The 13,436-nt window shown below is 47.0% G+C and overlaps 2 protein-coding genes across 6 annotated transcripts in view; one reads left to right on the forward strand and one right to left on the reverse strand.

The window, feature by feature from the left end:
- Positions 1-239: 239 nt before the first annotated feature.
- On the reverse strand, positions 240-10,530 carry MRPL14 (mitochondrial ribosomal protein L14). Of its 2 annotated transcripts, none has more exons than XM_062489217.1 (3): positions 10,496-10,530; positions 3,254-3,340; positions 240-857 (listed from the first exon to the last, which is right to left on the reverse strand). In XM_062489217.1, exons 2-3 carry the CDS (start codon positions 3,325-3,327, stop codon positions 491-493), a joined length of 441 nt encoding a protein of 146 aa, XP_062345201.1. In that variant the 5' UTR covers positions 3,328-3,340; positions 10,496-10,530; the 3' UTR covers positions 240-490. The 2 variants fall into 2 exon arrangements, with proteins under 2 accessions (XP_062345201.1, XP_062345200.1); XM_062489216.1 differs by lacking the exon at positions 10,496-10,530 and adding an exon at positions 4,077-4,218.
- Positions 10,531-10,718: 188 nt separating this feature from the next.
- Positions 10,719-13,436, forward strand: part of TMEM63B (transmembrane protein 63B) — a 46,191-nt gene continuing 43,473 nt past the window's right edge. For 3 of the 4 annotated variants that reach the window (XM_062490300.1, XM_062490302.1, XM_062490303.1), the window contains exon 1: positions 10,719-10,775. The gene's annotated coding sequence lies outside the window, so the exon portion shown is untranslated. The remainder of the gene's footprint in view (positions 10,776-13,436) is intronic. The other variant, XM_062490301.1, reaches the window with a different exon arrangement.

Genomic DNA, 13,436 nt, shown 5'->3' on the forward strand with positions numbered 1-13,436 from the left:
TTCTAATTGTTCCTAAATACTTCTCTTAGGCAAAGACAGAAACTAGTCTTGTTATTGAATGTGTCCAAAGCATCCATAATTCATCATTTATCTCTCCTACTCTATTAGTTGTGAATCCATTTTGTAGACCCCCAGTATCACCGAGCCAGGGATCGAGTCTTGATCCTGGGGAACTGGGAAAGGCAGAAATAGGAGGAAAGAGAGCATAAGCAATACAGGACTAAGATTTTCATGTTCTCATTTTAATGATGACAGACCAGATTAACACCACAGGAGGAATAAGGGTGAAGGACCATTTCCCAAACATACTGCAGATATTCTGTGAAATAAATTAACCTTCTTTTGAAAAAAAAGAAACTATTTCAATATTTAAATCAGTTGCTTGAAATTAAAAGGGAGGAGAGATTCTTGATGAACATCAGCTTTTTCCTGGAAAAGGACCAAGGAACAGATACTGTATGAAAGGATTGCTGAAGGCCTCTCTTAGCATTCATACAAAGTTGCGGGCAATGGCCAATACTTTGGAGAACTCGCCTTCTCTTCTTCGCAGTGTATACGGTATTGGTGTTTTTATTCTAGTCCCTATTGGATTTCCATTATCTTCTATGAGTACCACATTGTTGGAATCAAATCTAGGTGTCATGGTGGGGCCAGGCATCTTGTGCCCTACAATTAAAGCCTTCTTCTTTTCTCCTTTGATAGCCAGAAGGATCTTGTCTCCGACTTTGCCAACTCCAGTCTTGTTATATACATGGATACATTTTGGTGGACGGTGGTACGGCGTGTTCCCCAAGGTGCTGTTGTCCACCACTCGCACGCGGGTTAGTTTTTGTATTGCTTGGCATGCTCCAGTGATGCTACCAAAAGACAGGAGAGAGAGACAGATCTCATCAATAATCCTTGGGGAGCAAAGGCAAACCCAGCACAGAATCTTGTCATTACACAAGCCACTCAGAAAGCACCAGCAAAAAATATATACCATATGGGTGACACACTGACTGCATTCAGTGTGCTCTTTGAAAGCCAGATGCTACTCTGGGCTTTGCACTGTTTACTAAATGTCAAATATAAAATGACCTTTCTACTCCAAAACACAACTAAAGATTGCATGAAGAGTGGCTTGCATATCATGCGCTTTTTAGCAACTGCTGATGATCCAGCTTCAATCTACGAGCAAAAAAAAAAATGTGCTCACTTCTGTTTCAAACTGCCTGCAGGAAGCTAAGACTCAAGTCGGGCTCTTCCGATCTTGCACATAGTCTCCAGCACTAAGGACTTTTATGACCAACCTTCCTTTCAGTGAAGTCTGTGAGTCTCACAGCTTGTTTCGCTCTCAGTAACACCTCTGAGGTCCAGCTACAGCTGTGCTAAACTGGTTACAATCTAAGAGATCACCACCTTCCCTATGTGGAAGGAATCCAGAGCGACACAGTCTCTTCTGTATGCTTGTTTTGTGGGAGTAGGAAACAACATAAATAACCTGCACAATACTAAGCTGTTATGTCTGACTCCAAATATGCTTCGGAACATCAGGAACATACTCCCTTTACAGAAACCATTATTCTCTTCAAAGGACACCCAAACACAGACCATTGGAAAAGCAGGAAGATCTCTCTGCTGCTAAACAACTGCTTTGCAGTGAGGAACTGGAAACATGCTGGCCAGAGCTGCAGGAATGGCAACCTGCTGCCAGCTGAACTACTCAGTGACAGCATATCAAAGCAACCTAACCATTCGTCTGGATTTTAGAGCAGAAGTGTAAGAAGTCAATAGGGACCATCATCCCTTCTTGAAGAGGAAGGGTCTCTATTTGCAAAGCTACCTAAATGATGACTATGTACACCAAACGTGGTGTGAATGGACATCAGTTGAAGCAGGTATTTTTACACAGGGTGAAGAAGGCCAGTGGAGTCAGTCTGCATTAGTCCAACTGCTCCAAAGGTCAAGCACTGCCTTTCAAGATCTGTTTCCCATGGCTTTCTCAAGGCTTACTTGAGCTTTCCTCTCTCAGAAGTCACTAACTTCTGCGAGCAGCCATCCCATCCCATCCTATCCCATCCCATCCCATCCCATCCCATCCCATCCCATCCCATCCCATCCCATCCCATCCCATCCCATCCCATCCCATCCCATCCCATCCCATCCCATCCCATCCCCTGGCAGGGACTGTGGTACACTACACTCTCTCTCCTCTGCCCACCATCTGTGGCTGCACAACAGGGAAAGCAGAAGGGAGGAGGCTGAAAAAAGAGAAGTGTTGTCACAGGAAGAAGCAGGGAAAAACTCTGTGGCACCTAGTGTACAACATAGCAGCAGCAAACAGATATAAATGTAACTGACCAGGAACCACTAGACAAGAATAATTGCACTGGGAGAACTTTTCCTTTCCCTTTTTTCTTCATTTCTGCAACAGTCTTGGAGGAATACCCTTACGAAGATCTTCCCATTAAGTTTTTTGAAGTCCTGTTCACCTCTATGGACTGGACTTCACCTCCCTGTCATTGTCACTTACATATACTTTAAATGTATACTGGCCAATGCTCTCATGCAGCTCACTTACAGAGAAAGCCAGGAAGACCTGGATACCTCCTTGAGATAGCTCCCAGGACTATCACCTGTGGTTGTGTTTATGCCACATCTCCTTAACCAGCCCTGAGCATTGTATTAATTCCCCCTCCAGACCTGGGAACGACTGTCCTCATCCTTTAAACTGAAGCCCTGACCCTTCCAAGAGTTATAAATTGGCAGAGTGTAGTGTGGGATTACGTTTTGCACAAGTCATTGTAAAATATGAAGTCCATAAATTTAAAACTTTAAGTGCCTAGAGCCTGGAAAAAGAAACAAAAGAAAAATAACAAAATAAACACTGTTGAAGTGTGAGAAAGTATTTTCAGATTATTTTTATTCTAAATAACTTAAATGATAAAGCAGGGGCTCATTGTTGGATTTTTTTCCACTTGCATGAGAAACACAGACACTTTCAACTTTGACTTGCAGGCCCATGGTATTGCTGTCAAAGGCCTAAAAGCCTCCTTACACACGTATGAAAATGCAGAGTTTAGACTGTCAGGAACCCGCAAGTGGAGTGTCTGGGCTCACTTTTCAACCTGTTAAAGGACAATTGTGAGATTTTTCTTTTATTATATTATCCTTTGGAATTACAAATGCTGTATCTTATTCTTGATCTATTTAACAGCATCTCTTTCAACCACGAAACATTCTGAAGAAAACAAAAGCAAAATTTGAAAGTTACCTGAACTGTCGTTGGATCACAGCACTGCTTACATGGGTTAAAGATAAACCAAATCGTCTATTCAAGAGAGCCATTTGGTAGCCAATGCTGCATAAGAAACAAAAGAATTATGAACTCTGGAAAATAAGACAGAATTTGGTTTGTTTTCTTTTCTTTACATGAATCACACATTAGGGCCTGAGCAGCTATTTAGATGCTGCAATCCACAGGACACACAGTGGTAGCAGCACCTACAGCACACTACAAAGCAGATCTACAACCCCTGCCTGAATTCAGGAAACAATGTATTTCAGACATATATACTACAAAGCTGGATTCAGTATCACTGCATTGCAGTTTCCTACACACAGAGGTAAGAGTCTTCTGCGTGTACTGTGAATCACGTAACAAGAAGCAGGTTTGAGAATTTCAGATGTGAACTGGTTTAGAGGCTGCAGTGCCCAGTAAAAGCCATCACGGTTACTTGTAAAAGTTACCAAGGTTACCTACAAAACCAAGCAAAAGGCCAAATAACCTACAGACTGGCATCACAGATTCAGGAAACAATTTGCCAGACAAGAAACAAGTCAGAGCTGCATTGGTGAGGGCATTCTCTCTCTTAGCATAAAAAGGTGTTAAGCAGCCAGTTTAGAGACCTCAGTTACACTGCTGCCAGTCTGTTCAGGCTGCCCAGAGAAAAGCGTTCCCTGTACCTTTACAGTACTTGCTCAGTGCTGCTGTACACTGCACACCACCCCGACTGCAGCAGAGCTGGGTTACGAGGGTGACCTCCGACTGAGAACCACACCCTCTTCCGTGCCCACGTCTATGGCGGTTCCCTAACCTCATTCTGTCACACTGATGGCTCCACATTGCAGGCACAGTCTCAAAGGCATATCTGAAGCCAGATCACTTTCCCAAACATCATTAGGGAGTGATGACCCAGGTGGTTATGCCGGCAGATCCAAGTGAAGGGAGGAAAAAACACAGACCTAGAGTCAGTTCTCTTTCTGGACAGCTCAGGTACAGCTAAGACTTTCCACCTGACTGCAACTACTACCATGTGACACTGCTTGCTGTGACCTTGGCAGTGTAACCAACATGTGCTCTGCTTCTCCCCTTTCTAAAGCAAACACTAAAAATCCATTGACCTCATCTCTCTCTCTGACAGTTCTGATGAGCTTTGGGCCAAATTATAGTAATACATTGTAATGGCATTTTTTTAAACTTTTATTTTAAAAACAAAGCAGAGTTAACTTCTCTAGGGAGAAAAAAAATACCCACAGAGGCTTCCAAACAGACTCTTATTACAACCAAGTTGAATTACAGCCTAAATCTTCACTCCCTATAACTTTTTTTTTTACTCCAATGTGTTTGCTTACTTGGGGACATGTATAAGTTTTAGGGTTTTCAGTTGTTCTACACAGCAAGTGTTACCTGAGAGCACAATGAGAAGCACAGGACACGTGGACTGCAGCAGTTTTGAGTGGTGCTACCTTACCAAAGTACAGGTGGAAAACCAACTCTGTCATACAGGCAGGTTTGGAAGAGAACATTAATAACCAAAGTTTATATTTATTTACTAAGAAAAAAAACCCAAAACACTCTTCTCTGGGTAGATGATTATCAATTGAGTCAAGGACTTGCCTGCACTGTTTCCTCTCTGAAATGAGACTCCAAAAAGGCTGTGTTTATGCCACATCTCCTTACCTAGCTGTGTGATCCTAATGACAGCAAGACGTTGTTGCATTTACAGTGCTGCTGGCAATCAAAGTCTAATACCTGGCCTTGTTGCTGCTCAGATTTCTAAGCAAGTTCAACTATGCTGACTTGTTTTAAGCCCACTGTCTGCCTGTGAGTGTGCTGTTTCCCCAAGTGAAATTCAAACTTGGTGGGTAATAACGCTCCTACTTCCTCCAGAATCACAACGAACCTTTGCATCCCTCTACAAAACCCAAACAAGCAAGCAGCAAGTTGGCCTCTCTGTTGTTTTTCAGGGACACTTCTTGTGGAGTTCAGACACCACTATCACCCCATCTGTATTTCCTAGTAGGCACGGTAGCCCTGGTGGTGGGAGAAGGTGTGTCTGCTCATCCTCACTGCTATATAAGACTAATAGGAGAGGTCTGCAGGCTCATGACAAGGCAGGCACAGGTGCAGGCTCTGCCTGCTGTCAAAGGGACAGCAGTGTCAAAGACCAGCATAGCCAGATGCGCTTAAAACACATCTAAAATGTGCTGAAGTGCTGCCCACACTCTGAACTCACTCATCACTCCTGGGAGAAGTCATTGTTTATTTCTACCCCGTGGCAGCAGTGAAGGTTTGAAGTTACAAAACTACCAGTGGAAGCATCAACAGCATTAAGTGTCCAAGGACTGTTTATTTTTCCAGATGACTCAATATCCCCTTCTTAGCTAAGAATTATTCCTCAGCACATTAAGATGTGTCACAAGCTAAGAAATTTTGCATGATTGATTATTTGGTATGAAGCATCCTGTTAGCAACTGAGTAAACAGGGGGGATGCCTCCCATTAGCAGGAGGGTTCAGGGTGGAAGGAAAAGAAGAATGCATCTATGGCATGAAGAACAGCATTCAAGGGTGCAAGTGTGTTCACAACGAATGAATCACAACTTCAGCTATTGTAATGTGCCAGTTTCCTTTCTAGAAAGGAACAGATAATAGTCTGGTTCTGTCTCCGGGTGTCCCTCAACCGGACAGTTCAAGTTGGATCCCCCTGTGGTTCTGAACTTCATCTCTCCTGCCCTCAGTTTCCCCCTGGGGAGTTGCTAATTACTAAACAACTGAACTCTGAAGGGCACAGAAGCCATTCACTCTGCCACATGAACACTCCGAGTTGGTGCCAAAATTGAAGAGCTGCTATAAATCAATGACAGCCATCATCACCAGTGCCCTCAGCACTTTTCTCCTCCACAGCACAGGTTACCTCACACCAGTGGGCCTTAAAAAGGCTCAGAGGAAGCTGCACTTAGGCACAGGGAATGCACATGATCCAAGTTTGCTTCTGAAGGTGGCTCCCCCCAGGTCACCAGGTTTGAGTGCTCATAGGTGTATGGGAAGAGTAACCCCATAACCTTCAAGTACATGAAAACCTGTAGGAATTCCCAGAAGAACACCATCAGTACTGCCCAACTGAAACAGGCAGGAGAGCACTCCAAAATACCCTGGACAGGCAAAACACAACCACTTGCTAAGTACTTAGTCACTAATACACTCCTGAACAAGGATTTATCTTTGAAGGGACTTCTGGAGGTCATCTAGTCCAATCTCCTGCTCAAGCAGGATTAATTTACAAGTTTTTCATGCTAGGCAAGAGCACTATTTAAACAGACAATATCCTAAAATGAGAGGCCTAACACAAAGGCAACTATTGATATAACATTGACCACTCAGAGCTGCGCCAAAGCAGCAATAAGGAACCATGCAGAGGAATCTCTTACTGTTTCTATCCTGCAGCCCCTCATTTCTAGTAGAGGCTCTTTCTCATGAAAATCACAGTCACAGAGACACTTTTCCACTCTCCATATACCTGTTTTAAGTTATCACAGACCTCAGACAAGAGCTCAAAGTAACATTCCGAAAAGGGCAAGGAATTTGTTAATCAAATATTCACTAAAATGACCCTATTTCTACTTCATTGAATTACTTTTGAGCATGTAATAACTTCCTACTGCAAATATTCTTCTCAAGGGCCCTTCTGCCTTACCCCAGTCAATGCAAAATACCGACATAAAATTCCAACAGTGCTCAACAAAGAAACTCTTCACCAGTTATAAACATCTGGAAGTTATTTACCCACTGCACCATTTTCAAGTTCTCTACCTATCACCTTCAGTGGTTTTCCTTGATATTAATGAACTAACTTTACTTGCAGTATTTACTGCAATCTTGAGTGGCTTTTAAATGGAAAAATTCTGGGAAGTTGCATCCCAGCTAATAAAATTGGAAAATACAAAAAATACTTGTACAGTGTTTTCATCAAATGCATGCAAACACATGAGTAGACCACATCAGGGAACGGGTACAGAACAATGACATATGCCAGACAAGGAAGACAGGACTGCACACTCACTTTGAATGAATGTCAAGGCACACAGCACAAAAAGAAGCCCTGTGCCCCCCCAACACACATTTCCATCACCTTCCTTATGCAGGCTTTAGCACTTATGTAAATCAGTAACAGCTTTCAGCTAGCTCAGTTTCTTGATCCAGCTCAACCTGAAGGCACATGAACACTGCTGCAACAGAAGGTGGCACAACACAAGACTGGGACTTCTTCCACTGTCAACCCAGACTTACGTGGTGACAGTACCTCCAAAGAAACGCTGGGAGATTTGGACAAGGATCTCTTGTCATTTCAGCAAAAACATCAGTGTGCTTCACAACAAGGGTCTGCATGAATCTGCTCTACTAATACACCATGGGAGCACTGAAAAGGTCTGCATCTGAACACGACAGGAAACAGTCCAACAGCTCTGACCAAGTTCTTATCAGTGGTGGATACCGTAAAAAACAGTCAAGACACCATTCTTACCTTGTCTGCATCCTAGAGTAAATGTAATTTTAGAGAGTTCTGTTAACTGGCAATCCAATACTACTTTCCTTTTTAATAACAAGTTTCGGAATTTACCCCTCTTCCCTATATTCCCAAGATCTGTAATTCCATAATCATTCAGCTATTCCTTTTCCTTCTTTCTGTTGGCAACTCATCCACACAGGCCCCATGGAAAACCAATGGACAGTGCAAAGCAAACGCTGAGGCCAGCCACCCAAAACCTGCTGTCAAAGCCAAAGAAACCAGGTAAAAATATTCTTCACTTTTATAACAGTGACCTGATCTGCACAGTCAAACAGTGGGGACCAACATCACCTTTATTCTGTTAAAAGATCAAAACAGACATGCTCCAGGCACCATAAAGATTTGAACTGCCTCTGTCATCTATCACTTAAACACAGGAAATAAACCCAAGACAGTACATGCAACACAAATGCCTAAACCCCTACTCTGCTACTGCAGGTCTATTTATAGACAGTCTGCCACAGTGAGCTGCAGGAGCCAACTGTGAACTACGGGACTCAATCCATTCACAGCTCTCCTCATAAAGGAAACAATGTGATTAAGGGCCGTGCGTGTTAAAAATACACAAGATATTCATTGCCAATATATAATTTGCTTTACATTAATGACAGACAAAAAGGCCAGGATCCACTAAGAGGAATTCAATCTTTTTAAAATCTGTTTATGAACAGGATTAGCTATTAAACAGGATATTTACTGACCCAAGTTACCAACAGAAACTCATTACAGGTACATCTGTTAAAAATTTTGAAGCAAAATATACTAACCTCATTTTCCAGACCATGATCAGGAATGGCAGGTAACAAAAGAGCTCTTTTGCATACCTTTAAAATAAAACTTACTTCTGACTTTTTAAGTATCCAGAAGTCACAACTGTGAAGTACTTGTGGTATTTATTGTTCTATTATCCAAACACCTAAAATCATCCTATATATTCATATTCACAGCACTGTACTAAAATAGGGAGGGGTTATTCCCAGTGCACCAGCAGAAAACTAAGTCAGAGAGAGGACAACTATCTGTGTGAAGTCAAAGGAAATGAGCAGTACAGCTACTGGATTAGGCCCAGAAGTTCTCTCTGGTGGGCCTTTGGGGTTTGAGGTGAAGCCAAGAAAGGTCCCTACCCATCTCTGCCTTTTGGGAATTACATGTGAATTCAGAGAATTGCCCACACTATCAAAATTTTACACTGCTATCACCTATCAAACATCTCTTTACTGGTTTTAGAAGTATTGAGGTCTCAAGAGCAGGACAGTGGTGGAAAACCACAAGACCAGATTTGGATCCCAGCAGCGACCTGGGTGGCCAGGCCCCAACCAGTAAGATGCAATCACAACCCACAAAGCAGGAACCACACTGGGGGGAGCTGTAGCAAGAACACAAACAAAACGGAAGAGGTGTGTTGTCTGGACCGGGAAAAACTCAGGAAGAACTGATCTAGGCTAGTTGCTCACAGAATAAAAAACTGTAGTTTAGGCTCTAGGTCTTCCTGATAAAGCTGTACCAGAAAAGGATGCCTAATGCTATCAGAACTCAGGCTTAAGAGAAACACGATTTGGAGACAAAGGCATGCTTGCATTGCAAGGCAGTACAGAGCTACCTGCAGCTTTGGTGGCATAAGCCTCATTTCTTGCTCAGAAACTTCCTTTAACTCAGTCTCTCTCCTTGCAAACAAGACCCTCTCAGGCAAGCATGGAGAGCACTGGAACCAGACAAGCCAACAGAGCTCAGATGAGCATCTGTGTCCTGCTGTTAAAAAGGCTGGCTAGCCCACCTGTTTTTACTACGAAGACTAAACTATTCATGCTTTTAAGAAGTATGTCATACTGTCTTCTCCCCTAGCTGCATCCCCTTACTCATTGAACCCCCAAAAGAGTTTTCTGGAGAATAACCAGGAAAGCTCAGACTAGCACCCACACTTCCCGAGTCCCCATGACACACACGAGTAAATGCCACATTTGTCAGGACACAGGAATTTCAGTCTAACTTTGCGCCATGACTACTCATACCCAAAACAGCCTAAATCCAGCATCGCAGCCCCACACGAATTTTGAGCAAATTAACTCTCTGAACATGCAGGAACTCCAGAAGAGCGTTTTCCCTCCTTCCCAGGACACACTGCGGAGGCCCGGACTGCAGTCCAGCGGGAGCACAGTGTGCAAGCGACACAAAAGCTCCAGCTCCCAGCTGCTTCCGCGCCGTATCACCACTCCCTGCCGCGCTGCGAGCCGCTCAAACTCGCGCCTCCCATCTTCCCGGACAGCGTTTCTCCGTCCCTCTAGAGCAGCAGCTCATGCTCAGGGCTGACACGTTCCTCGTCCCGTGCACAGAGCACCAGGGGCTCCTGCAAGCAGCTCCCTACAAGGCACGGGCGGCAGGGCCGGGACCCTGGGGCAGGGAGGGCCCGGCCAGCCCCGGGGCCCACAGGCGAGCACGGCCGCAGCACAGCGCCAGCGCCCGAGAGCTGAGAGGGACTGTCCGCGCCCCGAGTCACTCGACCACAGGGCCGTGTGAGCGCCCGGCTCCGGGAAAAGGCCAGCACGCAGCGAGCAGGCTAGCTCGGCGGCGGGGCAAGGCCGGGTGCCGGGTACCCCCCTACCTACGCTACGCTGCATTCCCAACGCCCTGTCCCCATCCCTGTCCCTCCCCAGGCCCCACCGCGCACCTCCGCGTGGATCGCGCGCGCCCTACCGCCCAGCGTTGCACCCGTGCGCACGCGCGGATCTGCGGCCCCGCCCCACGGCCAGTGCAGACCCGGCGGCTGCGCGCCCCGCCCACCGCCGGGGCCCCGCCCCTTGCCGAGATCAGCCGAACCGAGCCGGACTCAGTCGAGCCCAGCGGTCGCCGTTCGCTGCTGAGGGCGGCGGAGAGCAGCGCGGTACCGCAGCGCTTGGCCCGGCCCGGCCCGAGCCCGTCCGCGCTTGACACGGGGTAAGGAGCTGCCGGTAAGCGGCGGGAGCTGGGGCACGGCGGGGTACTGTGGGGTTCGGCGGCCGCGACTCCTCTAGGCCCGGAGGGTTTTTGCCGGTGGGGGTGGGGGGTCCGTGGTGGCTGCTGAGGCCGGGCCGGGCACGCGGCCGTTGCGCCGAGCCCGCGGTGGGGTCGGCCGGGGCCGGGGGCGCCGCTGCCATCTTGGGGCGGAGCGGGGCTGGGGGCGCGCCCCGCGCGGCGCCCGGGGAGCGGCTTGGGCCGCCCGCGGTTTCCTTCTGTCCCCCGGAGGGGTCCCTTGCCGTCTCTCGCCTCGGCTGCTGTTGGGTAGCGGGGTTTGTGCACCTCGGGGGTCGCCGGACCCCTGCCCGCGGTCGCTCCTCTCTTCTGCGGTCGGCGCTTTTGTGCGTGTTAGGATTCGGAGAGCTGCCTGCCCCCCCGCCGCTCCTGCGGGCACCTCTGTAAAGAAGAGCAGCAGGGAAGCAGGAGGGATGTTCCAAGGGTGGTGGGAGTAGGGAGCAGGTTTCTGATATTGCCCTGCTTCTTCTCCTCTGAATTACTTGACAGAGGGCTGTCGGATGTGGCTCATGTCCGTGGCCAGATAGCCAAGCAGACCCCTTTTTGCTCTTGTCTCAGTCGCCAGCCTCTCCATATCAGCAAACCCTATTTTTTCTTCCTGCCGTAGAGTGCACTCTTTATGTAGCTACCTGCTGGAGGGAGCATCACTCCAAAAAATCTGCAATGTGGCTGCAGCCAGCCCGGTGTTCTCAGCAGGTTTGGTAGCTCTCAGCTGGATGGAGAGCAGGTGTTATGGCAATTTGAGATTCTGGGCACCTCCCTCCATTGCTCCTCTCGATAGTAGAAGTTAGAAACAAAAAAACCTATCAGTGTGTGCTCAGGGTGACTAATTTAGTTGGGCATACTCCTAGAGGAGTCCCTTTTCTCCTGTATTTGTCTGTTACTGTGAAAGTGTCATTCTCTGGAGGAAGCACACGGCGGAAGACCATGGGCTGTGGGGCAGGGGCAGCCGATTAGCAGCGGTCACAAAGCTCCCGAAGGGTTACATGGCTCAGGTGCCTTTTGGGTGGTGCTGCCGATGCCCCACCTGAGTGTGGGACAGAGCCTTTGCAAGTGCATGACAAGGGACCAGTACCCCTCCTCTGCAAACAACCACACTGTAGAGTCCCTAATGGATTTTATTACTCTTAATGCTTCTGAGAGAGCGTAGAGCCAACCACTCAGCTCCTAACAGACTCCAGGAGGACTCCATTCAACCAGAAATAGCAAAGCATTACTTCTAATGACTGCAATTAGCTGGTATCTACCGAGGAAGGCCTTTCCATCTTGAGCCTTTTAGTAGTAGGAATACGCTATCTTTATGGGGAGAGAAGTCCATTTTGCAGTCTTCACCTGGATGCCATAAGAGCAATATAAACATGAAAAAAGATGCCTTTCAGGGGGTTGGGAAGAGGCTCTGGTTTGACTCATAAGTATGTTTTGTTGCACTAAGTTTGCTCTATTTTTGTCTGTTCCTGTCTTTGGTAACCTTGGAAGGAACTGAAGCTACTGTATTTTCTGAGGGTGTCAGTTTTCATGTCAAGAAGGCATTGCCACGAGGCTTTGCAATGCTACATTTTCTTGCCCTTTGACCGGAGCGCAGTGAAACTATCCTGAATTGTTCTGAAGCCATGAGTTGAGCCAAGAAAAGAAAAATCTTGAGTGTGCTTTGCTTCTGGTTTGTGTGGGGGGTTTAATTTTTTTTTTTTTTTCTTTCTAGGCTTCAAATATCCCTGGTTATATTTTTCAGCTTTCTGCAGTAATAGAGTGGGCTAGGAACTTGCTTGGAGGGGTTTTTATATTGTTTACATGGAAAAAAATTCTTCAGGAAATCTCTTCGTTCTGTGAACTAGAACTTCCAGAAAATCCCAGCTAGCCTGAGGTTTGCAATAAAAGCCTGAGAGCCGGCAGTGCCCAGGCCCTGTTTTTTGTCTGTCGCTAATTACACTTTGGGTGAGTCTCTGGGAGCCCCACAGCATCCTGCCGGCAGCTCTTCTACCACCCGCCCATCCGCACCGAGGTGTAGCCCCAGCCTGCATCCTTTGTGTAAGCAACCCATCTTCATCCCGGTGGGCAGGGTGAGGCTGAGTGCTGAAAAATCCAAGGACTGCAGGCAGCACCTCCCGCTCCCACCGAAGGCAGTTGGGACCTGTGTCGTCTGACGTGAAGCCTGCGCAGCTGTGTGTTGCTTGGGGAGGGAGGAGGCCCTGCGTGTAGGATACTCCGTGTGCGCTGCTAATTGCAGACAGCGCTGGTTATGGATCCTGTGGCTGATTTGCATATCAAAGCATCTGAGAGCTCTGCCGTGGGTAGGGATGGGCAAGGATGATAAGGCTTGTTGGAGGCTGGGCCCGGATCTTCCCCAGGGCTTTTTGTGGTGCACAGATGAGACAAGATGATGGGAATATTTGGAAAATGGGGTTTGTCTCCCTGTCCTTGAATGACAGGGCCATAAAGGCTTTTTTAATCTAAGTAACTGCTTTCTAGAAGGTGGGAGCCAAGCAATTCTTGGTGACAGTCCCTTAGGCTGCTCCTTCCCTGCCTCCTCCTGCCACTGAGAGCTTGCTGTGTACCCCAGTGTCGAGCCCTGCAGATGCACACAAACTCCCCCTCCCATCATC

The sequence above is a fragment of the Cinclus cinclus genome, chromosome 3 (genome assembly GCF_963662255.1).
Source record: "Cinclus cinclus chromosome 3, bCinCin1.1, whole genome shotgun sequence".
NCBI classification, from domain to species: Eukaryota; Metazoa; Chordata; class Aves; order Passeriformes; family Cinclidae; genus Cinclus; species Cinclus cinclus.

Bases quoted from the DNA above. Each gene is read 5' to 3' on its own strand.
- MRPL14 (XM_062489216.1), bottom strand. From the start codon at position 4,105: ATGTGGAGCCATCAGTGTGACAGAATGAG. The intron at 3,341-4,076 runs GTTAGGGAACCG...TTTCTTATGCAG, and splicing joins CATCAGTGTGACAGAATGAG to CATTGGCTACCAAATGGCTC. The intron at 858-3,253 runs GTAACTTTCAAA...GTCTTTTGGTAG, and splicing joins GTGATCCAACGACAGTTCAG to CATCACTGGAGCATGCCAAG.